General features: G+C 56.3%; 12 protein-coding genes across 12 annotated transcripts; 3 read left to right on the top strand and 9 right to left on the bottom strand.

The window, feature by feature from the left end:
• Nucleotides 1-178: 178 nt before the first annotated feature.
• Nucleotides 179-2,447, bottom strand: MKK02DRAFT_42947 (amidase signature enzyme; the record flags this gene model as incomplete). The annotated part of the gene is made up of 7 exons (XM_053092218.1): nt 179-226; nt 270-476; nt 520-1,002; nt 1,035-1,433; nt 1,476-1,832; nt 1,878-2,039; nt 2,085-2,447. The coding sequence occupies 7 exons, from the start codon at nt 2,445-2,447 to the stop codon at nt 179-181; spliced, it is 2,019 nt and encodes a 672-aa protein (XP_052948327.1).
• Nucleotides 2,448-3,023: 576 nt separating this feature from the next.
• On the bottom strand, nt 3,024-4,235 carry MKK02DRAFT_42946 (uncharacterized protein; the record flags this gene model as incomplete). Its single annotated transcript, XM_053092217.1, has 9 exons — nt 3,024-3,079; nt 3,124-3,198; nt 3,244-3,327; nt 3,380-3,530; nt 3,579-3,682; nt 3,728-3,774; nt 3,829-4,075; nt 4,137-4,153; nt 4,210-4,235. 9 exons carry the CDS (start codon nt 4,233-4,235, stop codon nt 3,024-3,026), a joined length of 807 nt encoding a protein of 268 aa, XP_052948326.1.
• A 347-nt stretch (nt 4,236-4,582) lies between these two features.
• On the bottom strand, nt 4,583-5,787 carry MKK02DRAFT_42945 (uncharacterized protein; the record flags this gene model as incomplete). The annotated part of the gene is made up of 2 exons (XM_053092216.1): nt 4,583-5,545; nt 5,596-5,787. 2 exons carry the CDS (start codon nt 5,785-5,787, stop codon nt 4,583-4,585), a joined length of 1,155 nt encoding a protein of 384 aa, XP_052948325.1.
• Nucleotides 5,788-6,381: 594 nt separating this feature from the next.
• On the bottom strand, nt 6,382-7,526 carry MKK02DRAFT_42944 (uncharacterized protein; the record flags this gene model as incomplete). The annotated part of the gene is made up of 2 exons (XM_053092215.1): nt 6,382-7,320; nt 7,362-7,526. The coding sequence occupies 2 exons, from the start codon at nt 7,524-7,526 to the stop codon at nt 6,382-6,384; spliced, it is 1,104 nt and encodes a 367-aa protein (XP_052948324.1).
• Nucleotides 7,527-7,959: 433 nt separating this feature from the next.
• On the bottom strand, nt 7,960-10,849 carry MKK02DRAFT_36230 (Sec1 family-domain-containing protein; the record flags this gene model as incomplete). Its single annotated transcript, XM_053089379.1, has 13 exons — nt 7,960-8,353; nt 8,414-8,569; nt 8,625-8,752; nt 8,807-9,073; nt 9,146-9,490; nt 9,537-9,661; nt 9,715-9,796; nt 9,859-10,017; nt 10,065-10,154; nt 10,208-10,287; nt 10,364-10,476; nt 10,591-10,657; nt 10,756-10,849. 13 exons carry the CDS (start codon nt 10,847-10,849, stop codon nt 7,960-7,962), a joined length of 2,100 nt encoding a protein of 699 aa, XP_052948323.1.
• A 748-nt stretch (nt 10,850-11,597) lies between these two features.
• MKK02DRAFT_23345 (uncharacterized protein) lies at nt 11,598-13,543 on the top strand (the record flags this gene model as incomplete). The annotated part of the gene is made up of 6 exons (XM_053086718.1): nt 11,598-11,873; nt 11,928-12,274; nt 12,310-12,491; nt 12,571-12,866; nt 12,917-13,156; nt 13,202-13,543. 6 exons carry the CDS (start codon nt 11,598-11,600, stop codon nt 13,541-13,543), a joined length of 1,683 nt encoding a protein of 560 aa, XP_052948322.1.
• A 200-nt stretch (nt 13,544-13,743) lies between these two features.
• MKK02DRAFT_36228 (cyclophilin-like domain-containing protein) lies at nt 13,744-14,568 on the bottom strand (the record flags this gene model as incomplete). Its single annotated transcript, XM_053089378.1, has 7 exons — nt 13,744-13,787; nt 13,837-13,962; nt 14,012-14,108; nt 14,157-14,179; nt 14,230-14,394; nt 14,443-14,471; nt 14,525-14,568. The coding sequence occupies 7 exons, from the start codon at nt 14,566-14,568 to the stop codon at nt 13,744-13,746; spliced, it is 528 nt and encodes a 175-aa protein (XP_052948321.1).
• A 382-nt stretch (nt 14,569-14,950) lies between these two features.
• On the top strand, nt 14,951-15,704 carry MKK02DRAFT_22758 (DNA-directed RNA polymerase; the record flags this gene model as incomplete). Its single annotated transcript, XM_053086623.1, has 5 exons — nt 14,951-15,046; nt 15,098-15,195; nt 15,253-15,329; nt 15,407-15,500; nt 15,584-15,704. The coding sequence occupies 5 exons, from the start codon at nt 14,951-14,953 to the stop codon at nt 15,702-15,704; spliced, it is 486 nt and encodes a 161-aa protein (XP_052948320.1).
• A 1,060-nt stretch (nt 15,705-16,764) lies between these two features.
• MKK02DRAFT_36227 (cyclophilin) lies at nt 16,765-17,501 on the bottom strand (the record flags this gene model as incomplete). Its single annotated transcript, XM_053089377.1, has 5 exons — nt 16,765-17,064; nt 17,132-17,154; nt 17,200-17,364; nt 17,414-17,442; nt 17,497-17,501. The coding sequence occupies 5 exons, from the start codon at nt 17,499-17,501 to the stop codon at nt 16,765-16,767; spliced, it is 522 nt and encodes a 173-aa protein (XP_052948319.1).
• Nucleotides 17,502-17,886: 385 nt separating this feature from the next.
• Nucleotides 17,887-18,590, bottom strand: MKK02DRAFT_42938 (uncharacterized protein; the record flags this gene model as incomplete). Its single annotated transcript, XM_053092214.1, has 4 exons — nt 17,887-17,954; nt 18,000-18,071; nt 18,139-18,220; nt 18,321-18,590. The coding sequence occupies 4 exons, from the start codon at nt 18,588-18,590 to the stop codon at nt 17,887-17,889; spliced, it is 492 nt and encodes a 163-aa protein (XP_052948318.1).
• Nucleotides 18,591-19,506: 916 nt separating this feature from the next.
• Nucleotides 19,507-21,601, top strand: MKK02DRAFT_36226 (glycoside hydrolase superfamily; the record flags this gene model as incomplete). The annotated part of the gene is made up of 7 exons (XM_053089376.1): nt 19,507-19,540; nt 19,626-19,811; nt 19,859-20,065; nt 20,114-20,510; nt 20,566-20,761; nt 20,829-21,025; nt 21,109-21,601. 7 exons carry the CDS (start codon nt 19,507-19,509, stop codon nt 21,599-21,601), a joined length of 1,710 nt encoding a protein of 569 aa, XP_052948317.1.
• Nucleotides 21,602-23,329: 1,728 nt separating this feature from the next.
• Nucleotides 23,330-25,054, bottom strand: MKK02DRAFT_31964 (uncharacterized protein; the record flags this gene model as incomplete). Its single annotated transcript, XM_053088413.1, has 8 exons — nt 23,330-23,398; nt 23,491-23,579; nt 23,646-23,805; nt 24,149-24,226; nt 24,395-24,468; nt 24,493-24,660; nt 24,707-24,800; nt 24,890-25,054. 8 exons carry the CDS (start codon nt 25,052-25,054, stop codon nt 23,330-23,332), a joined length of 897 nt encoding a protein of 298 aa, XP_052948316.1.
• Nucleotides 25,055-25,395: the final 341 nt, after the last annotated feature.

The raw sequence follows: 25,395 nt of genomic DNA, 5'->3' as shown, positions 1-25,395 counted from the left end.
ATGGTGGGACTGCTGCAGCATGCTTGATGGGGAGCGCGCCATGCCTGAGTACGAGAGCGCCACTAGAAATGTCTCATGCTGCGTCTAATCTCTATTATAAGTTGATTGTAGTGATGTACTTCTTCGATAGGGTTTGATCGGCTCTCGAGCTTATCCTTCGCGACGCGCCGGTCACTTCCTAGTATCCGACCCGTCCCGCTTTGACAGCCTTGATTGCGCCAGAAGACTGGCTTGTCAGCTCAGAAAAGTCACACAGGAAAGAGACTTACCTCCAATGCAGCAGCTATGTCCCACAGCACATAGTCACACCCCGCGGCAGCAAACATGCTGACGGTGACAGGCAGGTACTCGGTCTTGTTGGTGATGGTAGAGGTGTACGGGACCTGGCCGAGAGGGACAATGAGCTGGGGAATACCCGCAAACTGTGAGGTGTAGACGCCGGATAGAGGGACTGTGGTCGCTGTGCGATATGCGTTCTGCGCATCAGCCTTGGCCCAAGCAGAAAGATGACGGACATACTCGGTAAGATGGCGTCCCGAGCGAGTTGGGCGCGAGGTAGATCGCCCTCGAGCACCGCTGCGCATCCGGCTGAAGCACCGCCGACTTGATAAAGTCCTGATACACCTGCTTCTTGCCCAGCGCCGCGTCAAAGCTCGCCTGCGTCACGTTGTCCCTTCCATAGTTCCAGCGGACGAGCGGGCTGGGCGAGATGAAGGGTACCCTCCCCTCGTTCTGGGCTTGGTAGTCGGCGATCCAGGGCACGCCAAAGTTGGTCCACTGGAAGTAGGTGATAAGGGTACCGTAGACGGCGTTGAGGTAAGTGGACGAGTTGGACGAGTAGGTCTGGAACCGGCCCGAGGTGTTCCAGTAGCCCTCGAAATCTTGGGTCTCGATTGAGGTGGGCTTGGCGTAGGCGGTGAGGGCGGTGCGGAAGCTGGAGAAGATGGCGCCGGTGGAGCTGTTGGCAGGGAAGGTCCAAGATGAGTTGGGGAAGATCAAGGTCTGGCGTCAGCCTCACTCAATCCAGAACATACAGATGGCATGCTGGGGTAGGTCTTGAACTTGTCCCCGTACCATCCCTTGACGAATGCCGCTCCCTTCACTGCGCTGCGATCGAACGCGCCGGCGGTATCCTGGGTGGCCTGGAGCGGGATCGCACCCTCGAGCGAGATGGCGCCCCAAGTTGGCCGCATACCGTATACACCTTGTACGCCAGCGGGACCAGTGATGGAACCCCCGGTATCCGATCCGATAGTGTTGTCGAGCCAGTCGTAGGCGGCAATGGAAGCGCCAGACCCAGAAGAGGAGGACGAGGGTTGCTGGTAGCCGTCTCCGCGCGGGTTGAAGGGGCACATCTGGTCGACCCAGTCCGCCGTTGCGGATTCTCCGTTGGCGAATTGGGATGACTTGGTTCGGCCGACGATGACCGCACCCTGCATGTCAGCTCTGGTACTGGTGAGATATGCACAACTCACCTGATCGATCAAGCGCTGGATTGCCACAGCGGTCTTCTGCCTCTCGGGATAGGTGTTCCAGTACGCCCTACTTCCTCCGCCAGTCCGCATACCAGCCATGTCAAACAGATCCTTGACCGCCACGCGTCGCCCCTCGAGAGGCCGAGGATTCGCCATGTATGCCGTGTACAAGCGGGAAGGGACGGGGATGGAGATCGTGTTGAGACCGGCAAGCGGTGTCGAGAGGTCGACAAAGGTCAAGTTGGTGGTAGGGACGGTAGCCGCGGTGAACGCCTGTTGCTCATCCTTGAAAGAGCGGTAGACCTGGGTGAGGCGGAGCGAGGAGGTGATCTTAGCAAAGTATGGACCTGGAGGGACCTGCAGAGTCAGCTTCACCAGCACGAAGATCGCTTTTGAGCTTACCGAGTCTCCGGTCACATGCGCGAGGCCGATGTCAGATACTGATGATGTAGCTGCGCCAGCTTTGACGATGAGGGATCCACCCCAGCTCTTGACACAGCCTGCAACCTCCGAGTTGACATGATAGGCTCCGCTTGAGGTAAGGACGATGGCTTGCATGAACCCCTGCAAAGTCAGCTGTGCTCGCACTTCCTTGTCACTAAAGCTCACCTTGTCCCACACATCATCCTTCTTAGTATACTCGTCCACCATCTTCCCGAGCGCATCACACGTGACGTTCCCCTCTACCGGGATGACAGTTACCAGCATGCTCTTTCCCGCATACTCGTCCAGCCCGAAATCCGGGTCGAGTGTATACGACTTGAACTCTCCGCCGATGGGCGAGATGAATTCTTTCGGTCCGAGGGTGAATGAGACCGACTCGGGCTGGAAGGCGGGGACATAGCTGGATCGGCGCTCTAGGGAGGGTCGGAGCAGGCGCCGAGAGTCTCGAGCGTAGTTTTCGTTCCCGGCGAGCTGGAGGGCCGAGATGAGGGGAAGGAGGGGGAGGAGGGCGAAGAGCGAGGCTAGCATGATGGGTTGATGGAGAGGTCAGTATGGTGAGGCGATGAGGGGGAAGAGGAGCTGGAGTGAGCAGTATTTGTAGGAGCTGACAGCAAGAGCAGCCCTTATCTACCCAATCGGCAACACTTCCGAACATTTCCAGCAAGACCTCCGAGCGGGACAGATATCATCTCGTTAGGGATCTTGCCAAGCTCATGGTCCCGCCCTTGACGTACCACGCGGGCAACGAGTGGATGACAGATCAGCGATGTGAAGGCGAGATAAGAGATAAGAGAAGGCGCTAAATTTCAGGCTGGTGTTAGAAAATTGCCCGTTTAGCTCGACTCCACATTCCTCGGACCGGCCCGGACCGCCGGGTGGCCATGATACCTAGATAGAGAGTGATAGTGTGGGCGGAGAGGGGCAGAGGGAGGCTGAGAGGCAGAGAATCTTGGCCATATGTTACATGCCGAGGATCACACTTTGATTGATGTTCATACTCAAAGATCCCCGATCACAGTCGACAGCGCAATGCCCGAATGGACCCTCAGAGCTTCGAGCTAGATGCATCGCTTCCTACGTTACCGACATTCTATGTGGACCTTACTATTGCGGCTTCTTGTAGTTGATCCCAGCAGAAGCCTGCGCCGAGGGGAAGACGACTGCCTGGTCAGCTCGTCCACAACTGAGTCCGAAAGGCACTCACGCATCTCAGCGATCTGGACGTGCTCTGGCCTGCTAGCGGCCCAGACAATCTGCTCAGCGATATCGTGGCCGGACACTGCCTGGTCAGCTCAACCATGACTGATGCATGGCTGAAACTTACAAGGTGTAAGACCGGTGTAGACGCTGTCCGCAGCGGCCTTGTCGCCCCTGAAGCGCACGAGCGAGAATTCGGTCTCAACCATACCTAGGTGTATCAGCCTTCTGTATGCGACGATTGGCTCGCATGGTCAGCTTACCTGGCTGGATCTCGCAGACCCGAATGTTGGTATTGACCAGCTCCCGCAGCAGACTGCCGTTAAAAGATCGCACAGCGGCCTTGGTGGCGCAGTAGATACCGCCGCCAGCGTAGGGCTCGCGACCAGCGATAGAGCCAAGGTTGATGATCATCTGTAGAAATCAGCGGGATAATTGGCCTCGAGCGTATGCGGAACATACCCCAGAGTCTTGTTTCTTCATCTCCTTGACGAACAGCTGAGTCAGTCTGATCAGACCGACAACATTGGTGTTGATCATGATCTCAATATCCTCGTCGGCGATGTCTACACCGTTAGCTGAGATCACGGCTGCCACGATGATGAACTCACCACCGATGTGCTCTCGTCCGCGGACCATCCCAGCATTGTTGACGAGGCTATCACATCAGCTATACTCTGGTCCAGCGTGAGTCGGAAGCTGATCAACTTACAAGTCCACCTTCAACCCATCCAGCTTCCCCATGACAGCCTCCAAGCTCTCCTTGTTGGACACATCCGCCTCAATCACGACGACCTTCCCATTGTCCACCTTGGCCTCCTTGTGGCCCTCTTCGCACGCCTTCTTGACTTCTGCGAGCTTGTCTGCGCGCCGAGCGAGAAGGACGACGTTGGAGCCGGCACGGGCAAAGAGGTGGGCTGTTGCGGCCCCGATACCGGCCGAGGCACCAGTGATGAGAGCTGGACCGTCAGCTGCAGTCACACCGCGCGACAATGGCATCGTTTGGGCTGTGTAACGTACCGGTCTTGCCCACGAGACTGTGATGTCAGCCAGACATAGAGGGAGGATCAGAGGGGACCTTGTCATAACGTACCGAGAGGTATCAAAGATGCTGGACATTCTACGATGCGTAAGGTATGATACTGTTGAGCGTGTGATGGGTCGTAGGGCAGCCTTTGTCAGTGCTTGTAGCATGTACAGATTGGAGAGCTATAGACAGAGATAGAGATAGATGGTCGAGTAGGGAGAGAGACCCCAGCTATTGCCGAGAGAGCCGGGAATACCCGGCGCTTCACGTAATTCCGTCTCCACTGCCTATAGGCCATGATGGCGCATGATGAGGGAAACATGAGGTGCTCTACGGTTGAGAGCAGTAGAGAGCGGTCAATCAGGCCATCAAGAGCAGCGAAATGCCTGAATGAGAGCTCATGACCCATATCCGCTACGACGAGACCCCCCGGCCGTGCCTACAGCTCGCACGCGCTGCACCGACCCGCCTGACATCCGGGCAACCACTTGATCTCGTCCTTGCCGCCTCCAAACCCGGCCATCCTCCCTTGTATCGCCTTCATTGCCTCCTGCAGATCCGTCACCTCTTGTCCAGGCTCATATATAGCTCTAGCACCATTCCATCTCCAGCCTGGAGGGAGCTTCCTAAAGTTCGCGGAGCCCCCCGTCAATGTCACGCCGCCAGGTACCTGATGGTCTGATGCGTAGATTGTGAGGAGGAAGCGCTGATACTTGGGCTGTGCTGACCAGGGGCGCATAGAGCCGAGTAGGCTCAGCACGGCCTCGACCGTCTTCCGAACAGTGGCGTGTGGATGACGACCCGGCGAGTCAAAGACCCAGATGCAGGGCTGACCGAGCGGGATAGACCAGTACTCTTCTCCCGGCTGGATGTGTGTGGTAAGGACGGCCGAGGAGAGAGATGGGGGTGGATCGTGCAGAAGAGCTGGAAAGTTGAGGAGACCTCCACCTCCTCGCTGGCAGACATGCCGCAAGCGGGGAGAGAGGAGTAGCCGCGGCATAAGATCCGCCAGCTCACGGAGCCGCCGTCCCCGATCGGGAGCCGTATGCGAACGGCAGAACCGGTGCGAGGACATCTGATCCGCCGGGCCGAAGATGGAGCTCAGAGCCAGAGTCTCGAGGTTGGGGAAAGCTCCGGGAGTGTTGGAGAAGGAGGGAGTGTCCAGTGCGCGTTGCAGGTCCGAGAGCTGCGCATCATACGCGTCCGACATGGTGTCCGCGTCGCGCGGGATATGGGTCTTGTCCGTCTGCTCGAGGTAAAGACGCTTGACGAGGCCGAGATGGGAAACCTTGCCTGCCAGGCGGGGAGATGAGTCCGCCGCCGGGTGTATGTAGAGTAGAGCGGTGAGGTTTTCGCATATCACCGAAGAGTAGAGGAGGGGAACGGCAATATCGTAGATGGTCTGCGCGTTATCAGCCAAAATACAGAGTTTTCACGAGGACAGACACGTACAGTGCAGACCAGCATCACTGCTACGAGATCTCCCTGTCGCACCTCCTTCCTTGCGGGCTTAGACAAGGGCGCCGGGACCTCCCTCTTCAAAAACCATAGCACTCTTCGCCAGATATCCGGCTCGATCACCCTCGCCCTTGTTGTAGTGTCTTCATCCTGCTTGGATAGCTTTGTGGTGCGCAGGCGCTTCATTTGGTGAAATTAGAGGATGAAGGGTGAAGGAATCAAGGGAGAAGGGTTAGCGGGTCAAAAAGCGTGAACTTTTTTGGTCGTCGACGTCTCCGGTCAAGCCGGACAAGGTTTGCGCTTGGACCTGGTATTGGTCTCGAGCCAGAAGATGCTATGATACATCTTAGCGGCGACGTTGTCAGCTTCCGTCCCGGTCATGATGAGGCCCATGTTGTGTAGTGCTCGGATTATTCAAAGGAAGATGTACAAGAGACAAGTCACAGATACTCGGACAAGTCAAAACCGAGTCCTGACTCCTGAGGAATTCGCGCGAATCTGACCGCACGGCTCGACGTATCGATCAAAGCTCGCACCGTGCACCTGAGTGGCTGCAGAGCTGCCTGAATGGCGTCAGCTGGATCGCAGCCGATATGTGCCAATGAGCACGCTTCCCCATGATGCTCGAGCTACGCGCCGTACATGGACAAATAGGAAAGACGAGACAGCTACGATACTTCTTACGTCCTGGAGCGACTTCCCCTCCATTGCGCTCAGCATCCCCGCCGCCCACGTGCCGCGTTATCTCTAGCTCCACGCACACTATCCCGCCCTTCCATCCTAATCCTCACACGCGCCACACCTTCCCGCCTGCGCACCCCCCAACCACCTGATCTCATCCCCTTTCACGCGACTCCACATCATGTCCTTCATCTTTTTCACCTCCTCCTCTAGATCCTTCTCCTCCAGATCAGGCAGGAAGATAGCCGAGTCGCCCTCGTACCTCCATCCCGGGGGAAGTGGGTCAGCTCCCCATCCGATATCGACGTTACTGGGCGGTTTCAGCCCAGGCGCGTAGATGTTGAGGAGGAACCGCCGATCCGTTACGTCCGCGCGCGAGTACTTCGAGTGGCGATACGACCCAACGGTACTGAGCACCGATTCGACGCCTGCGCGAACCGCTTTGAAAGTGCGATGAGGTCCCGCCTCTAGGACCCATCGGCAAGGGACGCCGAGTGGGATGGACCAGTCCCGTTCCCCAGGCTTGATATGAGTGGTCAGAACCGCCGATGAGAGGGCGGGAGAGGGATAGGTGAGAACGTCAGGGAAGTTGAAAAGTAGTCCGCCGCTCCGCTGGCAAACGTGTTGGAGATCAGGCGAGAGGAGAAGCCGGGGTATAGGTTGCGCCAGCTCATTGCGAACACGATTGTTAAGAAAAGGCCGACAGAGCGCGTACCAAGTCGTCCTGGGAGGCGCTCCGTATATCGACCCCATGGCGAGATTTTGTAGATGGGGAAACGTACCGTGCGGCGCAGCGAAGAGGGGGTTGTGGAACGCTCGATGGACGTCGGACAGCTCCGTTTGATAGGCTTCCGACAAGTCATCCGCGGTGGACTTGTCGTTGTACTCGAGGTACAGACGCTTGACGAGGGCGAGGTGGGAGGTCTTGCCAGCGAGACGGGGGGATGAGTTCGAGGTAGGGTGGACGTAAAGAAGGGCGTTGAGATCGTCGCACACCACCGAGGTGTAGAGGAGGGGGATAGCGAGATTATACAGCACCTGCTGATCAGCGCAGACCATGAAGAAAGGGTGATACGTACGGTGCAGACTTTGAGAGCAGCGGCGAGATCACCCTGCCTGATCGCCCGCCTCTCCGGTTTGGACAGCGGCGCCGGCACCTCCCTCTGCAGGAACCACAGTACCCGTCTCCAGATATCCGGCTTGATTTCCCGCCCTCCGGCCCGAGCCATGGTACCTGGCTCCATGTTGTGACGGTTGAGAGGCAATGGAGAACGAAGGAAGGTAGATCAGTAGAAGGCGATTGATGGCCAAAGGTACCCCTTTGGAAAGTTTGATCTCCCCCGACGAGGACGGAGTTCGCGCTTGGAGCTTGGAGCGCTTGGACCTTCCTACGTCGAAAAAGGTCATCAGTAGCGAGCCTCAAGCCGAGGCGGGGTACAGTGAGCCTAGCACCATGATACCTGAGAGATAAGTCCTACGCCAGGAATCGGGGAAGGGTCTTGCTTACATGCTGTGTTCCATAAAAGGAAGAAGATCGGGAGCGGGCTGACGAGGAATGTGGAGCTGACGCTAGCGTCTAGCGATTTGTAAGAATACCGCTAAGATACATATCGCATACTAGATTCTCGCCTCAAACCCCAACAACCACCTTCTCAATCCACCTACCTCTCCTACTCTCTATCCTAGCGGCGTCCCCGTCCTACTTACCCTCTCCTCCACCTTGGCCCTAACGCTCCCCCACAACCTCCCCGCCCCATCCCTCAGTCCCTCCGCCACACTGCTCGCCCCTTGCCCCACCTGTCCCAGATTTACACTCGCCCCTGCTTCCTCTTGCGTCCTATACAGCCCACTCCCCGCTGTTCCACCCACAGACAGCTCATAGCCGCCCGCTCGGAGGTTGAGGCCCGGTGTGCTCGGGCCCGCCGCGCTCGTTCCAGAAGGTCCGGGAGCGGGGGTGGATGAGGATGAGGAGGAAGGGAAGGAATAGGTGGATGTTCCGCCGACGGAGGAGGGGGCGGTATAGATATCTGGAGGGAAGTGTTCGGCGGAGGATTCGACCATGTTGAGGAAGCTGGGATATCAGCTTTACTTCCTTGAAGCTTCGAGCTCACGGGGCGGCGCATTAGCTCACCTTGCTGAGTTGTGGACCATACTCCCTCCGAGCAATATTCTCGTCCCGCCCGGACCTCCCTCCCTATCACTAGCCAACCGTTGATTCAGCAAAGCGATAGCCCGCCCCTCCTCATAGGTCGTCCCGCCATGCATGAAGACTATGATATCTTGTGGTCTGTGTGAGATCAGCTCAGCGATCCAACACGCAATGTCAGCGCGCATCAGCTCACCGTTGTGCCCGAGCAGCCTCGTCTCCCTCCAAGGACGGATAGCTCGTCTCCTTCAGCCGTCCCTTGAGGAGCATATCCAGCGTCTGCATCAGATGAGGCGTATGTTGTGTATACACATTCTCCACTCCCTAGCCTATCAGCTCAATTCCTTTCCCTTTTCCCTTTCAGCGCCCAGAACTCACCTTCAGCCCCTTCAACGCCGACTTGCCCCTCGAAAACAGATTATCATTCATAAACAGGTCGTCCTGCCGGACATCCGCGCCCGCAAAGTTGAGCATGACGTATACGAGTCGCGCCTTGTCCGCCGAGATACCATTGCGTATGAGCGCGTCGACGACGGTGGCGATCTGGTTGCCTTGGGCTTTTTGATATCTCAGGGCGTAGAGGATAGCGAGGCGGAGCTTGTTGCTGGATGGAACGCGAGGGCTGGCGAGAAGTGTCATGACGCTCTATATGAGTCAGCTGACGGGTTCCCTCGTCAAGTATACCGCAACTGATCAAGTAAAATGGAAGACACCCACTCTCAGATCCGCCTGGTGGCTCTCCTGGCTAGCCAGACTCTGCTCCACCTCACTCACGCCCAACAGCTCATCCCTCTCCACGATCCGGCTCAATTCGCCCACCAACGTCACATGCTTGGTCACATTCCCGCCTAATCGCCGGAACTCCGGATACTCCTCCACGAACCGCTTCATGTCCGCCACCGTTTCGATCCTGTTCTTGCTGTTGCTGCCCCCGCCGGCGAGGGTGGAATTTTTGGATTGATAGTCGGAGACGTAGGAGGCGATGGCGGCGCCGAGATCGCCAAAGTTGGAGAAGAGGTTTTGGGCAAAGAAGGGGTCGGAAGATGGGGAGAGGACGATATCCTGGGGTGTCAGCTTCAGGTCTAGCGAGGGACTTGAGGGTGCCTACCCGTAATTCTAGCTTCTCTTCGTGTTCTATTCGGACGCGGCCATTGGTGATCCCTATAAGCTCATGTACCATCGCTTGATAAGTCCACTGAGACAACAGCGGGGTGAGGGGGTCGTTTCGGCGGTCTGAAGAGTGAGCTTCATGTAGTCGTTCTGCCATAACGTGCCAGCAAGCTCACCTAGTATCAAGAGCAACGGGGATGGCCCAGCGCTAGGCCTAAAGTCAAACAACTCCCTATAAGGCGGGTTCTGCATAGCCGACTAGCGCATCAGCTGACGGTCCATTCTCTCTCATCCTTCCGTCGCTCGTATGCCCAACATACCTGAACCTCCATCGCCAGTTTCCGTCCCGCCTGGCTCATCCGTTCCCACCGTATCACCGGCCGTTTCTTCAGACTGAGCAGGACAGCCAGGATAGCTCGGACCTGGTACGAGATCGTCGGCGGAGTGAGTAACATCGGTGGCGGGAGGTATAGCGGTGGCTGAGGCATAAGCTCCGACTCCCAAACGAGAGAAACCGGAAGCTCACGTTGGGCGGACCCTCTCCGCCGTCTGCCAATGCAGCTGGAGTGAGGCTGAAATGGCTAGAGTATTGGGCTAGGTAGTCTGCAAAGTATTCCTATATGTATCAGCTCAGAACCCGTCCCGAGAACCGTAGGCAAGCAAGCTCACCTGGACTTCCCGGACGACCTCCATTTCGTCCACCTCGGCCATCCCTTCTATCTCGGCCTTGGTCAAGGTGTTTGAGAAATCTACCCGTCAGCTCATCCTAGCAGTCTCATACTTCCTAGCTACCGAGCTGAGCACTCCAAAGTTGAGGATACTCACAAAGCCAGTACCCGCCATACCTAGGCTTGGCGAGCTCCGCTTTGACGCCCTCGACGGACCCGGGCGAAAGGAAGGCGATACACGAGAGGTGCGACAGAGATTCGCGTGATAAGCTAGACTGTATCAGCTTGGTCGTCCACGACAGGCGCTGTTTTCCGAGCTGAGAGAACCAGCAGGAATGCGGGGGCTTATAAGTCCAACACCGCTCGACCCGCTCGCAGACTTACTTGTCTATCCGGTCGGTAAGGTAGACTTCGTGCGCTAACAGCTCGGACTGCGTAGCCACGAGGGATACTATGGGCGTCCATTATTATAAGCTACCACATCTCTCTCACATATGAGGTGAAGGTCACCGTGACCCGCAAGGGCACACCTCAAAATCAATGTTGAACTCACGGTATGCGCATCAAGAAGCAACACCTTCATCCCCGGCACCTCCGTGATCATCTTCATCACATACGTCTGTACCGCTTTGAGGACGTCCATCTTAATCCCAGTGTCTCTAGAGAGCCGTACGGGAAGGCCTTGTGTAGTATATGGTGGAGCGGAGGTAGGTGGACGAAGCAACAACAACGATATGGACCAACCTGTCGCTCGGGCTCGCTGAGCTGGGCGGCTCAGCGGCTGGAGACCCCAGATTCGGCACGTCCGTGCGTTTTTGCCACCCAAGCTCTGAGCGGGCCGAAGCAGGGCAGAAGGAGCTATGTATGTAGGGTTGCCCTGTGATACGATGGCCCGCAGCGCGCGCTAGAGGGACAGCCTCTCATGGCGGTTTCGAGGTCCCAGGACTAGTTAGATGGAATGTCGCACGAACTCGAGGGAAGAACGCTCCCCGCCCGCGGTGGATTGACGGGCGAAAGCATAATCGCATCTCGCACACAGCTGTGTTCGCAGCTCATATCAGCAGGCTCTCGAGGAAGAGAGTACTTCCAGATGGTTCCGCATGCTCTGAGTCCACTGAGTCCACTCCCAAGTCAAGAGCACATTAGAGGAGGGCTCCACCTTTGCCCTATCCGGTCCCCACCGGCCCAGAAGAAGCAGGGTGGGGGAGCGGCACCCTTCCCCCACTTTTACGTTTTCGGCTCCCTCTTGCCGTTCGGCCACCTGCGCCCGCCCACCCACACAGTAACTTAGACACCGCAATTCTCCCGCCCGCATCCAATCATCTTGACTGTACACTTCATCTCTTCCATCTGTGTATAGCAGCTCTTTCCCATCGCCCATCTAGCTCATCATGCCATCGTCGCAGCAGCAACCGATCCTGTTCCGGAACGCTACCGTGATCAGCGGCGAAGACTCGCCTACGCCTTATCTCTCCGACGTCCTCGTGGACGTCTCTTCCGGTCTCATCTCATCTATCGCTCCGTACATCCCACCTCCGTCCCAAGCCCGAGTCATCGATGCGCGGGGCCATATCCTCTGTCCGGGATTTATAGACATGCACGCGCATTCGGATCTCTACCTCCTTACCCATCCGGAGCACTATGCCAAGATATCCCAGGGATGCACTGTACGTCCTCCCTCCGTCTTTTCTGCCGGGGTGTGAGCGGGGACTGACAGCCAGACCGAAGTCATAGGACAAGACGGAATCTCGTACTACCCCACTCGACACGCGCACGAGATGACCGCGATAAGAGAACAGATAGCGGGGTGGAATGGGAATCCGACGGATGATGAGTGCCGGACCACTCTGGCGGGCAAAGGGATGTTTGAGTGGTCCTCTGTCGGCGAGTACCTCGATACTCTCGACCGGAATCGGACCGCTACCAACGTCGCGGTGCTTGTTCCGCAGGGCAACCTCCGGCTTTTGGCGTGCGGACCGCGCAAGACGGTAGCGAGCGACGAGGAGGTGAGGGATCAGGTAGAATTGCTGAGGGAGGCGATGAACCAGGGTGCGGTAGGAATGAGCAGGTACGTGCCAGAAGAGAAAAAGAAGCTGATAGCAGTGGCTTGACGTATACGCCCGGGATGTACGCCTCGAATTCGGAATTGGCGGTCTTGTGCCAGACGCTCAATGATGAGTACCCCGGAGCGTACTATGCCCCGCATCATCGGAGCTACGGACACAAAGCCATGGAGAGCTATGAAGAGATGTTGGATCTGTCGAGAACGACGGGATGTCCGGTCCGTACGTCCCTCCCTCTATCCTCTTCCTTCTTTTCTGTTCCCGCTGCCTTCTCCCCTCGTGGTCTCTGGCTAACCGCCAGACCTGACCCACGCGACCCTAAACTTCCCCGATAACGCCGGTCGAGCCCCAGAACTGCTCTCCCGGATCCAATCCGCCCGATCCTCCGGGTGCGACATCACGCTCGATACCTACCCGTACTTGCCAGGCTGTACGACCCTCGCTTCGCTATTACCGAGCTGGGCGTCTTCGGGCGGGCCGGCCGAGACACTGAAGCGGCTGGAAGATCCGGAGCTGCGGGAGAAGATACGCGTGGCGGTCGAAGTGGAGGGATGCGATGGGGGACATGGGATACCGACCAATTGGGCAGTGATCGAGGTGAGTCATCATCACTCTTTATTGGTAGAAGAGGTTGTCGCTAATCTCAGGTCGGCTCTACTACCCATCCCTCCCTTGCTGCCCATTCAGGACGGACCGTTCAGGCCATAGCCACTTCCCTCGGCCAGCCCACCATCGATGTCTTCTTCGATATCCTTACGAAAGATCGCCTAGCCACCAGCTGCCTCATGCATATCGGGAACGAGGAGAATGTCCGGGCGATGATGATGGACGAAAAGCACTGCTCAGGGAGCGATGCTATTCTCCACGGCGCTAATACGCATCCAAGGGTACGTCCCCTCTTTCCTCTCTCCGCCTCCACTAATCACCCTTAGGCATACGGCACATTCCCCCGATTCCTCGGATACTATGCGCGCAAACTCCAGCTGGAGGCTATCCCGGATATGATTGCTCACCTAACGTCTCGCCCGGCGAAGCGGATCGGGGTGTACCCGCACCGCGGGGTTATTGCAGTCGGGTCCGCAGCGGATCTTGTGCTTTTTGATCCAGAGGAGATTGCGGATATGGCGACGTTTGAGAGGCCGAAAGAGAGGGCGAAAGGGATACGGTTCGTGCTTGTCAATGGCGAGGTGGCGATGGATGAGGGCGACTGTTTGGGGATTCGAGCGGGCAAGACGCTGCGGAGAAGAGGAGATGGGAGTGTGGGTTTGGTATAGTGGGGCTTGGGGTGAATGCACTTGTTAGGTATCGGCAGATTAAAGCGGACATGGCTGGCAACACTCGAGGACTTCAGTATGTGGATCAGCGTTGATAGTGCGCGATTCCAAGAGCTAGACGACAGATATTGCATCGCTATGTTTTACTTCTCCACATTTCCTCCTCGTTCTCTTAGGCGTGAACGTCAAGCTACAGTAGCTTAGACGGTACCAGCAGCCGAGATCTGGACCTGGGCGGAGGGCTCTGGAATCTAGTCAGCTCTTTCCCTTATGATCTTATAGTCAATACTCACTGCCGGAACCCGAGCCGAGAGACTCGATCTTCTTGACGAGGTCCTGGCCTTGGGTGACCTCACCGAAGACGACGTGCTTGCCGTCAAGCCAGTTGGTGACAACGGTGGTGATGAAGAACTGCGAGCCTGGATTGTCAGCTCGGAAAGGTCATTCATCACGGAACGGGAAGCTCACCGTTGGTGTCCTTGCCGGCGTTGGCCATGGAGAGGAGGAACGGCTTGTCGTGGCGGAGCTTGAAGTTCTCGTCGGCGAACTTGTTACCGTAGATGGACTATGGGTTAGCAATGTCTTGAGTGTGGCTTGAGGGGCAAAGGCATACCTTGCCACCGGTACCGTTGTGGTCTAGATCGTCAGCTCGTGTCCTTGTCGCAGCTACGAAACGGTGAGCTTACTGGTGAAGTCACCGCCCTGGAGCATGAACTGGGGGATGACACGGTGGAATCCTGAGCCGGCGTAACCGTAGCCCTTCTCGCCAGTGCAGAGAGCACGGAAGTTGGCAGCGGTCTTGGGCACGACGTCGTCGTACAGCTTGAACGAGATCCGGCCGGCGGGGGCGCCTGAAGATCAGCGCGGGGCCTTCTTGGCCGAAGCCAAAGGGGACCTACCGTTAATGGTGACGTCGAAGTAAACGTTGCTAACTGGTCAGCTAGCCATTCTTGAAGTGTGCAGATGGTCCGAATAGCTCACGACATTGTGCTGGCGGTAGAAACGAATCGTCGAGCAAAAGACATGGCAAATGAAGTGGAAGGAGAGTATACACGTGCGAGAGAGAAAGGAAGAGCGGGAAGGATTGCCGGGAGAGAAAAAGCGGGCTGGTAAGGATGAGCTGCCCCAGACCTTTCCGCTGACCAGAGCTGTACTTACAGTGCTTTTGTTTTGGGTTGGTTGGGTTAGAGAAGACGATGTATAGATTGGGAGCAGCAAAGAAGGTTGGGGAAGGTGGTAGATCGTGGAGCGCAGCTGCGTCATAATCACCATTCCTCCATTCGGCGATTTCTAATGTGGCACCTCTCCACGTGGCCCGGGACCGTGATCCGTGCGTCAAGGTGGAGGTCGCGCTGAAAGATTGTTTTGGAAGCCTCCATCAAGCATCAACTTGACCCCATCATCACCATGGCAGACTCAACACAACAGGCAGCAAAGCTAGACAATGCTGGAACGCTCCAGGCGTCGGTTCTGGCAGGTATCATTCCCGACAAGATCACTATAGTGAGCTCGACAGCTCTTGTTAACCTCAAGGCGTCCAAGCTGATGCGATAGTTACCAGGACATGAACCCGACTACTCTGCCTGTACTTTCTGCCTCGCTCAGGAGGACCACACATTAGGCAATGCCTTACGATGGATGATCATGAAAGAGTGCGTAGTCCGCTCACACAGCCGGCCGTTACGCCGACGATACGGCTGACACATCAGCGCCGACGTCGAGTTCTGCGGATACTCGGCACCACACCCCTCAGAACCGAAGATCCACCTTCGGATACAGATGTACGGTAGGTCCCGCTCCCTAGCTACGTGCTCTCCGGCGTCTACTCCGGTCCAGAAGAGATCCGAAGACTGACTCTATCAGAAAACCTTTCAGCCGTTGATTGTCTCCGGAAAGCATTAGCCAACCTGCGCGATCTGCTTACGACCGTCAAAGACAAGTACGAGTTGTCACTAGCGTGAGTCCACCTTGTTTCTTGCTGTGAAGCCCAATACGAGGCAGTTCCAGATACGGCAGCGGAGGGGATCGCTGATTCTACAGATCTGACGACTTTGTCCGCGAAGACGACGTCGACGTAGCAAAGCTCGTCAAGCGCACATTAGCATCGAGGGGCTTCGGAGATGGGGTAGAAGCGGACGAGGACGAGATCATGGTGGACTAGATGACTGGCGACGGAAGGCTCATGGAGGCGGGCGGGAGCTTGTGCATTGACGATATAATACCCGGAGAAAGAAGCGTTGATTGTGTATGTATTATATAGCTCCTTTGGCCAGGAGAGCGTTGCCCGCTTTCCAGAACATCTGGAGGTAGGTGACTGTGGTATGAGCTCTGGACCAGCGTCACGCATGTCAGGCGGAACACGTACAAGTCAAGGCGTACCACACCATCGTCCGTGTGAGGGAGAGATTCTGGTCCGTCACGTTTAGATACAGGTAGACTGTCACATCAGCTACCGAGTCTTGCACACTGACTGCCAGACGGGTTACGACGTACTGAATGAACATCTCAAGAGGAAGTAAGCCCCAGTAGCAAGCGTCATATACCTCGCATCCAAACCAGCAGCATTCCCAGCGACCTGGTTCATCAGCCTCAGCTCTTCCCTCCGCAGACAAAGGCAAACAAGACGGCTTACAACAGCCGCACAGACCACTCCCAGACTCTCCAGACAATTCTCATGCGCTGCCTGTCTCCTTCTCAGCCGCTTTACGACCTCCTTATCCCACTTGCCCAGCTTCTCCATCTTGTCCAGCGCCTGCCGGGGGTTCACATTGTCCAGGAAGCCGAGTCGCGCGATGGCGATGCGCGGGGTGATGATGAAGGCTTGGAGGATGGTTAGGACTAGGAGATGGTAGGAGTAGTTCTGCATCGTGGGGGTGTGGTTGCAGTATGGGTGGAGAGTGGAGGGAGAAGAGTGGGGGAGGAGTTTTGGCTTGGGCTCACAAACTGTACGTAATGCTTCAGGCGGCTCCATGCAGCTGCATATCGGACACGGACCATGATCATGCATGTCTGCAGCTAGCTGGAAGTGTACATTCTGGCCTGGAGCTGGAGACTTTCACTTGGTATCGCATAGAGCTACGACGTGACCAAAAAATTCCAGATGTCATCCTCCTAATCTCAGCGGCGTGGGCGTATTACAGGCGTTCCAGATCCACCCCACTCTCAGATCGCAGTGGCTCAGACGGTCCCGCAAGCTGTGATTACGGTCTCAGCCGAGGGATCTAAACCATATCAACACAGACACCGTCATACCCCACCTCCGAGGCCACCAGCGCCGCATTAACAGACTTACTGCCTGAGAAGGAAGCGGTCCCCAACGCCTCCAATCGCCTGACCACATCCTCCCCCTGCACCACCTCCCCAAAGACGACATTATGACCATCTAGCCACGGCGTAGGGACGGTGGTGATGAAGAACTGAGAGTTGTTCATCGATCTACCTCTATTCGCCATGGTGAGGAGAAAAGGTTTAGTGTGGTGAAGCGTAAAGTTCTCATCGGTAAAGGTGTCGCCGTACATCGACTGGAAGCGATCAGCTCTACGCCATGTTATGGCAAAGGCGCGGGAGACGGGTCGAGCAGGGACATACCTTGCCACCACTGCCATTATGCTCTACAGTATGAGCAAGTCCCCCACTCGATAGGATCCGGGACCTACTTGTAATATCACCCCCGTGGATCATGTAATTTGGGACTATCCTGTGAAACCCCGAGCCGGCGTACCCGTAGCCCATCTCGCCAGTGCATAGAGCCCGGAAATTACGAGCAGTCTTTGGTACGCCCGCGTCATAGAGCTTGAAGACGATCCGGCCGGCGTGTACGCCTGCTTGTTAGCAGAGATCCTGGTGTGAGGACAGAAAGGGTGAGCGCACCGGCGATACTGATGTCAAAGTAGACGTTGCTGATCAGTCAGCTATGGTCTCTGTACGTCGCCAGGGAGATATTGATCACTCACGACATTGTAATGTGTGAACGGGACGAGAAGTGCGGATTAGGTAGTCAGTCTCGACAGATGGCAAGATGTGGCGAGTAGGTAGGAAGGGGATCTGGCGATGTTAAAAAGCGGTTCGGCTACACTGATTCTCGACAGGTGATGTGAAGCCTTGCGCGCTATGTTAGTGATGAATTGAGCAAGGTAAAATGGTTAGAAGCCGGAGGTCTCCAGATCTCTCGCCAGCACAAGTCAAGGTAAACATCGCGAAAGGCAGTCAGAAAGGGATGTGTCAGTGCTTGAGAGGGACAGGATCTACCCAAAGGTGTGTGCTGCTCTGTGTGTGCAATGTATGCGCGTGGGGCTCCGTACGGAGTAGATCCGATCTGACATCTAGCTGATTAAGTTAACGATCTATCCAAGAAGGCTCCGCCCGCCATTGACGGCTGTGGTGACTTTCCACAGTGTGGTGAGGAAGCAGACTGACGGGTCAGCGGTAGACGAGACTTCTTGTCAAAAGTACGCACAGTTTGAACCCCACCAGCAGCCACTTCGGACGTAAGAGGCCTGCTTGCCGGTCGTGTTGATATAGGCGTAGACTATGGCCATCAGCATGGGCTCTGATGTTACAAAGCGGACCAGACAGTCATAGGAGGTAAAACATACTGTAGACGCATCGGATAGCGAGGTATGCCCCTGCCATGGTGTTCATGAATCTCGACCCCAAGCCGGCCGCATTGCCAGCCACCTGAAGGATCAGCTATATTTCCCACACCATGATCCCCTATCCACTTGTATATCCCTAGCTCTCGTACCCTAAGCAGAAGGATTGAAGGAGAAGAACATACCACAGCGGCCGCAAAGATCCCCAAATTATCATAACAATTCTGGTGCGCCGCTTCCCGTCTCCGCAGCTTGGCAATCAAGTTCGGCGACACTTTCCCGTCCTTTTCAATCTTGTCAAGGTCGGTACGGGGGTTGGCATTGTCGTATTTCCCTAGACGGATGATGGCGCCCTTTGGAGAGGCGATGTTGGTCTGCAGGAAGGTCGCGATCAGGAGGAGGTACGAGTAGTTGTATGGGCCGAGGGCGTGCAGCGGGGAGGCGATGTTGGACATGGCGCGTGAAGTCGTAGAGGGCAATGCTGAGAATTATATCAGGGCCTCAAGTTAGGAGGTCTCTGGGGGAGCAAGGTATATAGTACATACATAGTTGCAACTTTCAAGTCTGCCTCCGAGATGCACCTCGGCTAGCTCGGCTATTGACCGATGACGCGGGAGAGAGTTCCGTCGGAAGCGTTCGCACTCGCAGAGAGGAGGAGGGCAACACCAGCGAATCAATACGCGTTCAATCCAGTACATATGTCCCTCATACAGTCAGACTCGAAGTACAGGCAGTCCCTGCCCCGAGCCGAAACGTCATGTCAACATATCCTTGAGTCAAAGACGCAGAGAGTACTCGCTGTACATATAGCGAGGTACCGGTCCGAGTTCCGGTGCACCGCCAGTCACATGACCGCTACGCATTGACGCGTACGCGTTGACGTCCTCCACCGCCCCCTCGGCCTCACGACTCCCATGGTCCCCGCTGTTTCATCTCTGATCGGCGCGTTCCGCGGCAGATGAGGTATGTCCAGGCTAGTACCGTATACACCGGGCGGACCATGGCCTCGTGACTCGGCGGTGTCGGCTGATCCGGCGAGGACTAATGAAAGTGGGGGGAGATGGTTTGGGTTTGTTGACACGTCGTCCGAGCTCCTCCTTTCACAGCACAACAGGCATCGCTCATCTGTCATCTTGACATATCACTCCCCACCGAGCTAGCTTCTTACCTCGCCCAAGACGCCGAAAGCTAGTCGCTCACGCTTCTGATATCTAGTGCTCTTCTGCCCCCTCGAACTCCCTTGCACCCCTCATATCAATTCTGCCCTCGAACATCACTTCCCCCGTCCCTCAGCACTCAACTTTGTCTCTCGCAGATAGCGCCACCTAACTCCACCTCCTCGTCCTATCGCATAGCAACGCGTCGTCTACCATGCTGGTAGACGCCAAGATTGGTGCAGACATGAGTGAGTTTATCTCCACCGCCACCCTTCTTCTGGCATCTCGACAACCCTCTACACCTATGAAGTTAAATCACCGCTGATGTCTCAGCCGCTCGGAATTGGTGGCGTCAAGCCTGCGTCTACCAGATCTACCCTCGCTCCTTCTACGACGCAAACGGCGACGGCATTGGCGATCTCAAGGGGATTACCGCCAAGGTCCCCTATCTCGCCGAGCTTGGCGTGGACGCCGTCTGGCTTTCTCCCTTCTACCCTTCTGCCCTCAAAGATGGTGGATGTGAGTGTATCTGGCACGCTGCACTTGAGATCATGCTGACTCACCAGACGATGTCGCCGACTACCGCGATGTCGACCCTCGCATCGGTACCCTTGCCGACTTTGACGAGATGATGTCCGCGTTCAAGGCCAATGGAATTAAGATCATTGTCGATATCGTCCCGAATCACTCAAGCGATGAGCACGTCTGGTTCCAGGAAGCACTGAAGAGCCCAAAGGGAAGCAACGCCAGATCTCGCTATATCTTCCGAGACGGTACGTCTCATCATATCTCACGTTGTTGGCCAGAGAGCCGATCCGTAGGCCTCGGACCCGACCACTCCCTCCCACCCACAGACTGGCAATCCAACTTTGGCGGCCCCGCCTGGGAACCCGTCGGGGACGGTCAATTCTACCTCCACATCTTCGACACCTCCCAGCCCGACTTTAACTGGGAACACCCCGAGGTCCGCGCCGATTTCCTCAAGACCCTTCGATTCTGGGCCGACCGCGGCGTCTCGGGCTATCGAGTCGACGTCGCGCACGGTCTCGCCAAAGACCTCGAGTTCCCCATGAGCCACAAGGATCAGCACGCGCTTCATCTCGAGAAGTTACATGATGGGAAGGCGAACAAGATCCACCCGCTTTGGGACAGGGATGAGGTGTTGAATATATACAAGGAGTGGAGGAAGGTGTTTGATGAGTATGATCCGCCGCTCACGTGAGTCGGACCTTCAGCTAGTCCGTTATGATTGAGGTAGTAGCTGATCAAGCAGCGCTGTCGCGGAAGCATGGGTCGCGTCCGATCGGAAACGCCTCTACGCCTCATCCGAGGGTCTCGGCCAGTCTTTCGCCTTCGACATGCTCATGTGCCCTTTCAAGCGGGACGACTTCAAGGACAAGATCGATCGGAGCCTGGCGGACGTCAGGGAGTCGGGCAGCTCCACCACCTGGGTCTTCTCGAATCACGATGTAGGCTACTTGCTCACTCTGCCTTTCTCAGATGAGGTATGAGGCGTAGACTGAGCTGACTCATCAGGTTATTCGCCATGCCACTCGCTATGGGCTCCCGCAAGAGATCGCTCCAGGGGACGATACCGAGCTCCTACACTACTACCCCAAGTTCCTCCTCTCGGGCGGCAAAGATCCGGCGTGCGACCTGGCTCTGGGATTGAGGCGGGCGCGGGCGGCGACACTCATGATGCTCGCTCTCCCCGGTTCGGCATACATCTACCAGTAAGTCATTCTTGACTTTTATCCCTCTCCACGATTCAGCTCAATTTCCCCTTTCGTACAGGGCTCCGAGCTGACTCTACTAGGGGCGAAGAGCTCGGTCTCCCCGAAGTCCCTGATATCCCTGCCGCTTCCCGCCAAGATCCCACGTTCTACCGTACCTCTGGCCGTGAGATTGGGCGAGACGGCTGCCGCGTCCCTCTTCCCTGGCTCGCCTCTGCCCCCAACTTCGGCTTCGGTCCCGCAGACGGCAAAGACGCGCATCTGCCCCAGCCGGCCTGGATGGGCGATTACGCGGTCGACGCGGAGGAGCAGCGCCAGGGGTCGACGCTGGGCATGTATCGGAAGGCGCTCAAGCTGAGGAGGGAGCTGCAGACCAAGGAGGATATGGAGTGGATCGTGAACGAGAAGGAGGTGTTGCACTTCAAGAGAGAGGGAGGGTGGGAGGTGATCATGAACTTTGAGGGGGAGGGGGTTGACGTGCCTGAGGGGGCGGAGGTGTTGGTGTGCAGTGGGGCGGAGGGGCTAGGCGAGGGTGGCGAGGTCCCGAAGAACACGGCGGTGTGGTTCAGGCGTTGACCGTAGCCTATCGTACCAGTGGGTTTCGCGGGGCTTGAATCCGGGCTGAGAGGTAGAATGCCCGGAAATGGGACGAGCGGGACAGGTTCTAGCGCGAGGAGAGCGGGCGTTTGCGGTAGGCGTGTCACGCGTGGGGCTGAGCAAAGGGGAGTCGGGGTGCAGGCTATACTCAGCTATAGTATATGGAGCATTGATGTTGTATTGACAATGACGTGTATCAATCGTGTGTGACTCAACACTGATGAGGCTGATGAAGCACTGATTTCGATCGACATCGCTCTTGGCTACGCTTGCTGACTATTTCACCCCTGATGGGAAGCATTGAGCTATGATTTTGACTGGGTCGAGAGGATACTACCAGCAGTCCCTGACGACGAGCACATGAGACGCCGCGTACGCTCTCTGTACAGTATGCATTCCACAGTACACCCGACTACATGGCTGACTGGTCGCCAGGCAAGGCTCTCACTTCTTCTTCTTGGGCGGCATGGACGCCGGGGTTCTCTCCTGGCTCCCTCCCTATCGCGAGCGACCGTGGCGGGTTCCGCCCTGCGGCTGCTGGTCGTCGGGGTCCTCGCCCGTTCGAGGTTTCTTGCCAGTCTTGCTGCTCATCGTACTCATCCTGTGGTCCGTCATTCACTACCAGTCGTCGGATGATGTAAATAAACTCTCCCGGAGCAAGTGGAGGTGCAGAACGTATCGCCCTGGGACCCTTGGGCAGAACATGCCCCGTTCCCAATGCTGAGAGACCCGATGTGGAACTTGACAGAGGAATGAGCGGACTCCAGTGTCGAGCCGCCGTTGCTGGATTGGTTGGAAGAGAGAACTGACTCGTCAGCGTAGCGCTCCGCGGAACGGGTGGCGATCTGGTCACCCAGCTCGAGAACCTACTCATGACTTGTATGAACTGGTTGTTGGCAAGTGGCAAGAGTGGTTGTAAGTGGGGATCGAGCGGAAGGTGTGAGGTGACACCGATTGGGAAACGGCTAGTCCTCATAGGCGATAGCTGTCGTCGAGTAGCAGCCAAAGTGGATATATGTCGTGCTCGCTCGACAGAAGACATCCTTTGATCCCGCCGATAAGGCTGGAAGACCTAGGGCGTGGATCGTCATCGATCAGCGATCTCACCTCCCCAGAAGCACAGAAGCAGGCCTGAAGCGAATGAGCAGAGAAGCACAGACGCACGGACGCCTCGATGGACCGGCCGAGGAAGCTGGAGAAGCGCAAGAGGTCCGAGAAGCTTGTGCGGCAACGAAGAGAAATCGCAAAGGAGTCTGTTATCGCCGTCAGTACTTAGTCTGGCTATCACAGATCAGTGCAGATGATGGACCGTTGCGTCAGGCGCTGCACCATGACTCGAAGATGTGATCCTTGCTGGACGAAGACAAGACTGGAAGTCTGTGGCAGTCGAGCGCCGTGCGCCCCGGACCCTCTCGCCGTCACCATGAGAACAAAGGATGAGAGCAGTTCAACGGTTCGGGGTAAGCGCTCCGCCTTGGGGTGACAGAGAGACCACATAGGAAACAGCTCTGAATCAGGTGTGCTACGTGCTCGAGGGCTTGAAGATCCACTCGGCTGTCTGAAATTTGAATCGGCCCAATCGCTGTAGACAACGCGCGTTAACTCCCTGACCTGCCTCCGCCACAGCTGGTTCACTGCCAAGAAATTTACGGCGCAGTATCCCGGCTGCCGACCAGCGGAAATGACCTCGGCGCCGTCGGATAGTTCTCAAGTCATTGATCGTGGGCGCCAGTAATCCGTCGCAAACTGAGAAGTCGGGGCAGAGACCTCTGAGAACTGGTGGAGAGCCGTGTATCCAAGCAGCATGCATCTGAGCTAGTAGTGGAACACCGATAGCAATCACGACTTGCCTCCATCTCCTGACTCACCCTTTCCAGCGCCGTCTCGGGGCTGGGGCTCATCGGTTGACGGAACGGGCCTCGGTTTGCCTGCATCGTCTTTACCGCACGTACTGGCACTAGATATTTAGCACCGTATCCTTGATCCGCTACGGGATTATGTACAAGCTTGGCTGATGACTCACATGGAAGGGACACTGTCGTAGCGCCACTCGTCCGGCACAGAGCTCGAGAGCGTGCTGCCGGAGAGACGGCAGATGTCAGACATCGGAGGCGCCTGGTATCCCTCGAGCCCGGACGTTGGGGTTGGCCTGGAAGAGGCCTGGCGGGATGCGTAAGAAGAGCCTGACATCAGCTATGTGCTATGGGCAGCGAAGTAGTGCTCCCCAATAGTATTTTGGTAGATATACTAATACCAGCGGAGGGCTGGAGGCCAATACCAAATATCATACTATCTACCAGGAGAATCGTCTGATAAGTAATTGTACTATACCAGGCGGGAAAGCATGGTATTGGTAAAATACCAATACCAAGCTGGTATACCATGGCATACCAGGCCCGAGTGGAAATCTTTAGACGACTCTCCATCGTCCAATAGAGTGCCTTATGATGCTATAAAGGTGCTCAGGTTGCCCGGAGCGCTCCTCCCCCAGCCTACCCCTGCTCAGTTCGTACCGAAAGTGCGGACAGGGGTGAGATCCAGTGAGGAATGAGGAGCAATTTTTGCTTCCGTTGCCACCCAGTCCGCCACTAAAGTCGTATGTGGCTGCAATCATGCGAACATTGAGGCTTACTTTGATCAGCAATGTAGTCCAATCATCGGCGTATCTACCCTCTCAGGCCATGGTAAAGCCATCATCAGGCCGTAGACCAATCAAAGCGGTGCTGATTTCCGACAAAGTGGTGTCTGACTTCGGACAAAGTAGTGTCTGACTTGCGACAAAGGAGTGCCGTTCGTGGTCACAGATGCAGAAGCAGCGTCAGTGCATATCCGCATGTACCTCAAGGCTACCTGAGAGCTGGAAGACTGACGTAGAGTCCTCCTGGCGGGACCGCCACTCAGAAAGCAGCTCAGGAAAGGACGGGTGGCGGAAAAGCTGCGGTATTTTTGGTATACCAGGCCTAGTACTTGGTAATACCTGCTACCACTGGATTCGCGGGGGCCGATACTAAATACCATACTAATACCAAGGCATATAGCTGGTATCAGTAATTTACCATACTAAGGACCCTGGTAATGGTATACCAGGCTGGTATTTTCCCGTACTATTACTATTGGGGAGCACTACAGCGAAGGTCATGAGACATGCTTTGCGAGTTTTAGTATGATGCTCACTCATCTGGTGGAGAGCGGAGAGTGAATTTGTGGGTAAGGATAGGAGAAGTGATGAAGGTCGATGCACAATCTCCACAATAGGCCTATATATACCTGCGAGGGATAGGTGGGTCGTGCCAAATTATGTCGAGCTAGCTGCGCTGAGAAGCCCTTGCCCTCCTTTGCTCTCCGGGAGGACGAGTAACTTCCGGCTCCCAGCACGTGCTTGATGGTGTGATACATTAGCGAGGGCGCAGTGTTGCCACCTGGTCTTGACATCATCTTCAGGCTGGGTATGGCGTCCTTCATCGAGTGGGATATGTGGAAGTCCGGAATACACGTAGTGACAGCACTCTGGCAGTGGAACTTTCGTCGCTCGCTGGGTAGCGAAGCTTCACGTTAGCGGTACAGCCTACCCACTTGACCGGCGCCAAAGGGGGTGGGACCTAGGCCGGGGGCCTTGTATGTTGCCCCGACTATATATATGAGTACAATGATGTCAGTTGATTGACAATTTAATGTGGAGTCGGCAGGTAAAGTATTGGAGCAAGTCTTTGATCGCCATTTAGCCGCTGTCGCCAATGCTCACGGCGTCCCATGCTCTCGATTGTGTGCGATGC

The sequence above is a fragment of the Dioszegia hungarica genome (genome assembly GCF_025882075.1).
Source record: "Dioszegia hungarica strain PDD-24b-2 chromosome Unknown MKK02contig_6, whole genome shotgun sequence".
Lineage (NCBI taxonomy): Eukaryota > Fungi > Basidiomycota > Tremellomycetes > Tremellales > Bulleribasidiaceae > Dioszegia > Dioszegia hungarica.
Note: the sequence above shows the minus strand (reverse complement) of the source record. Positions and strands in the feature narration are given on the sequence as shown.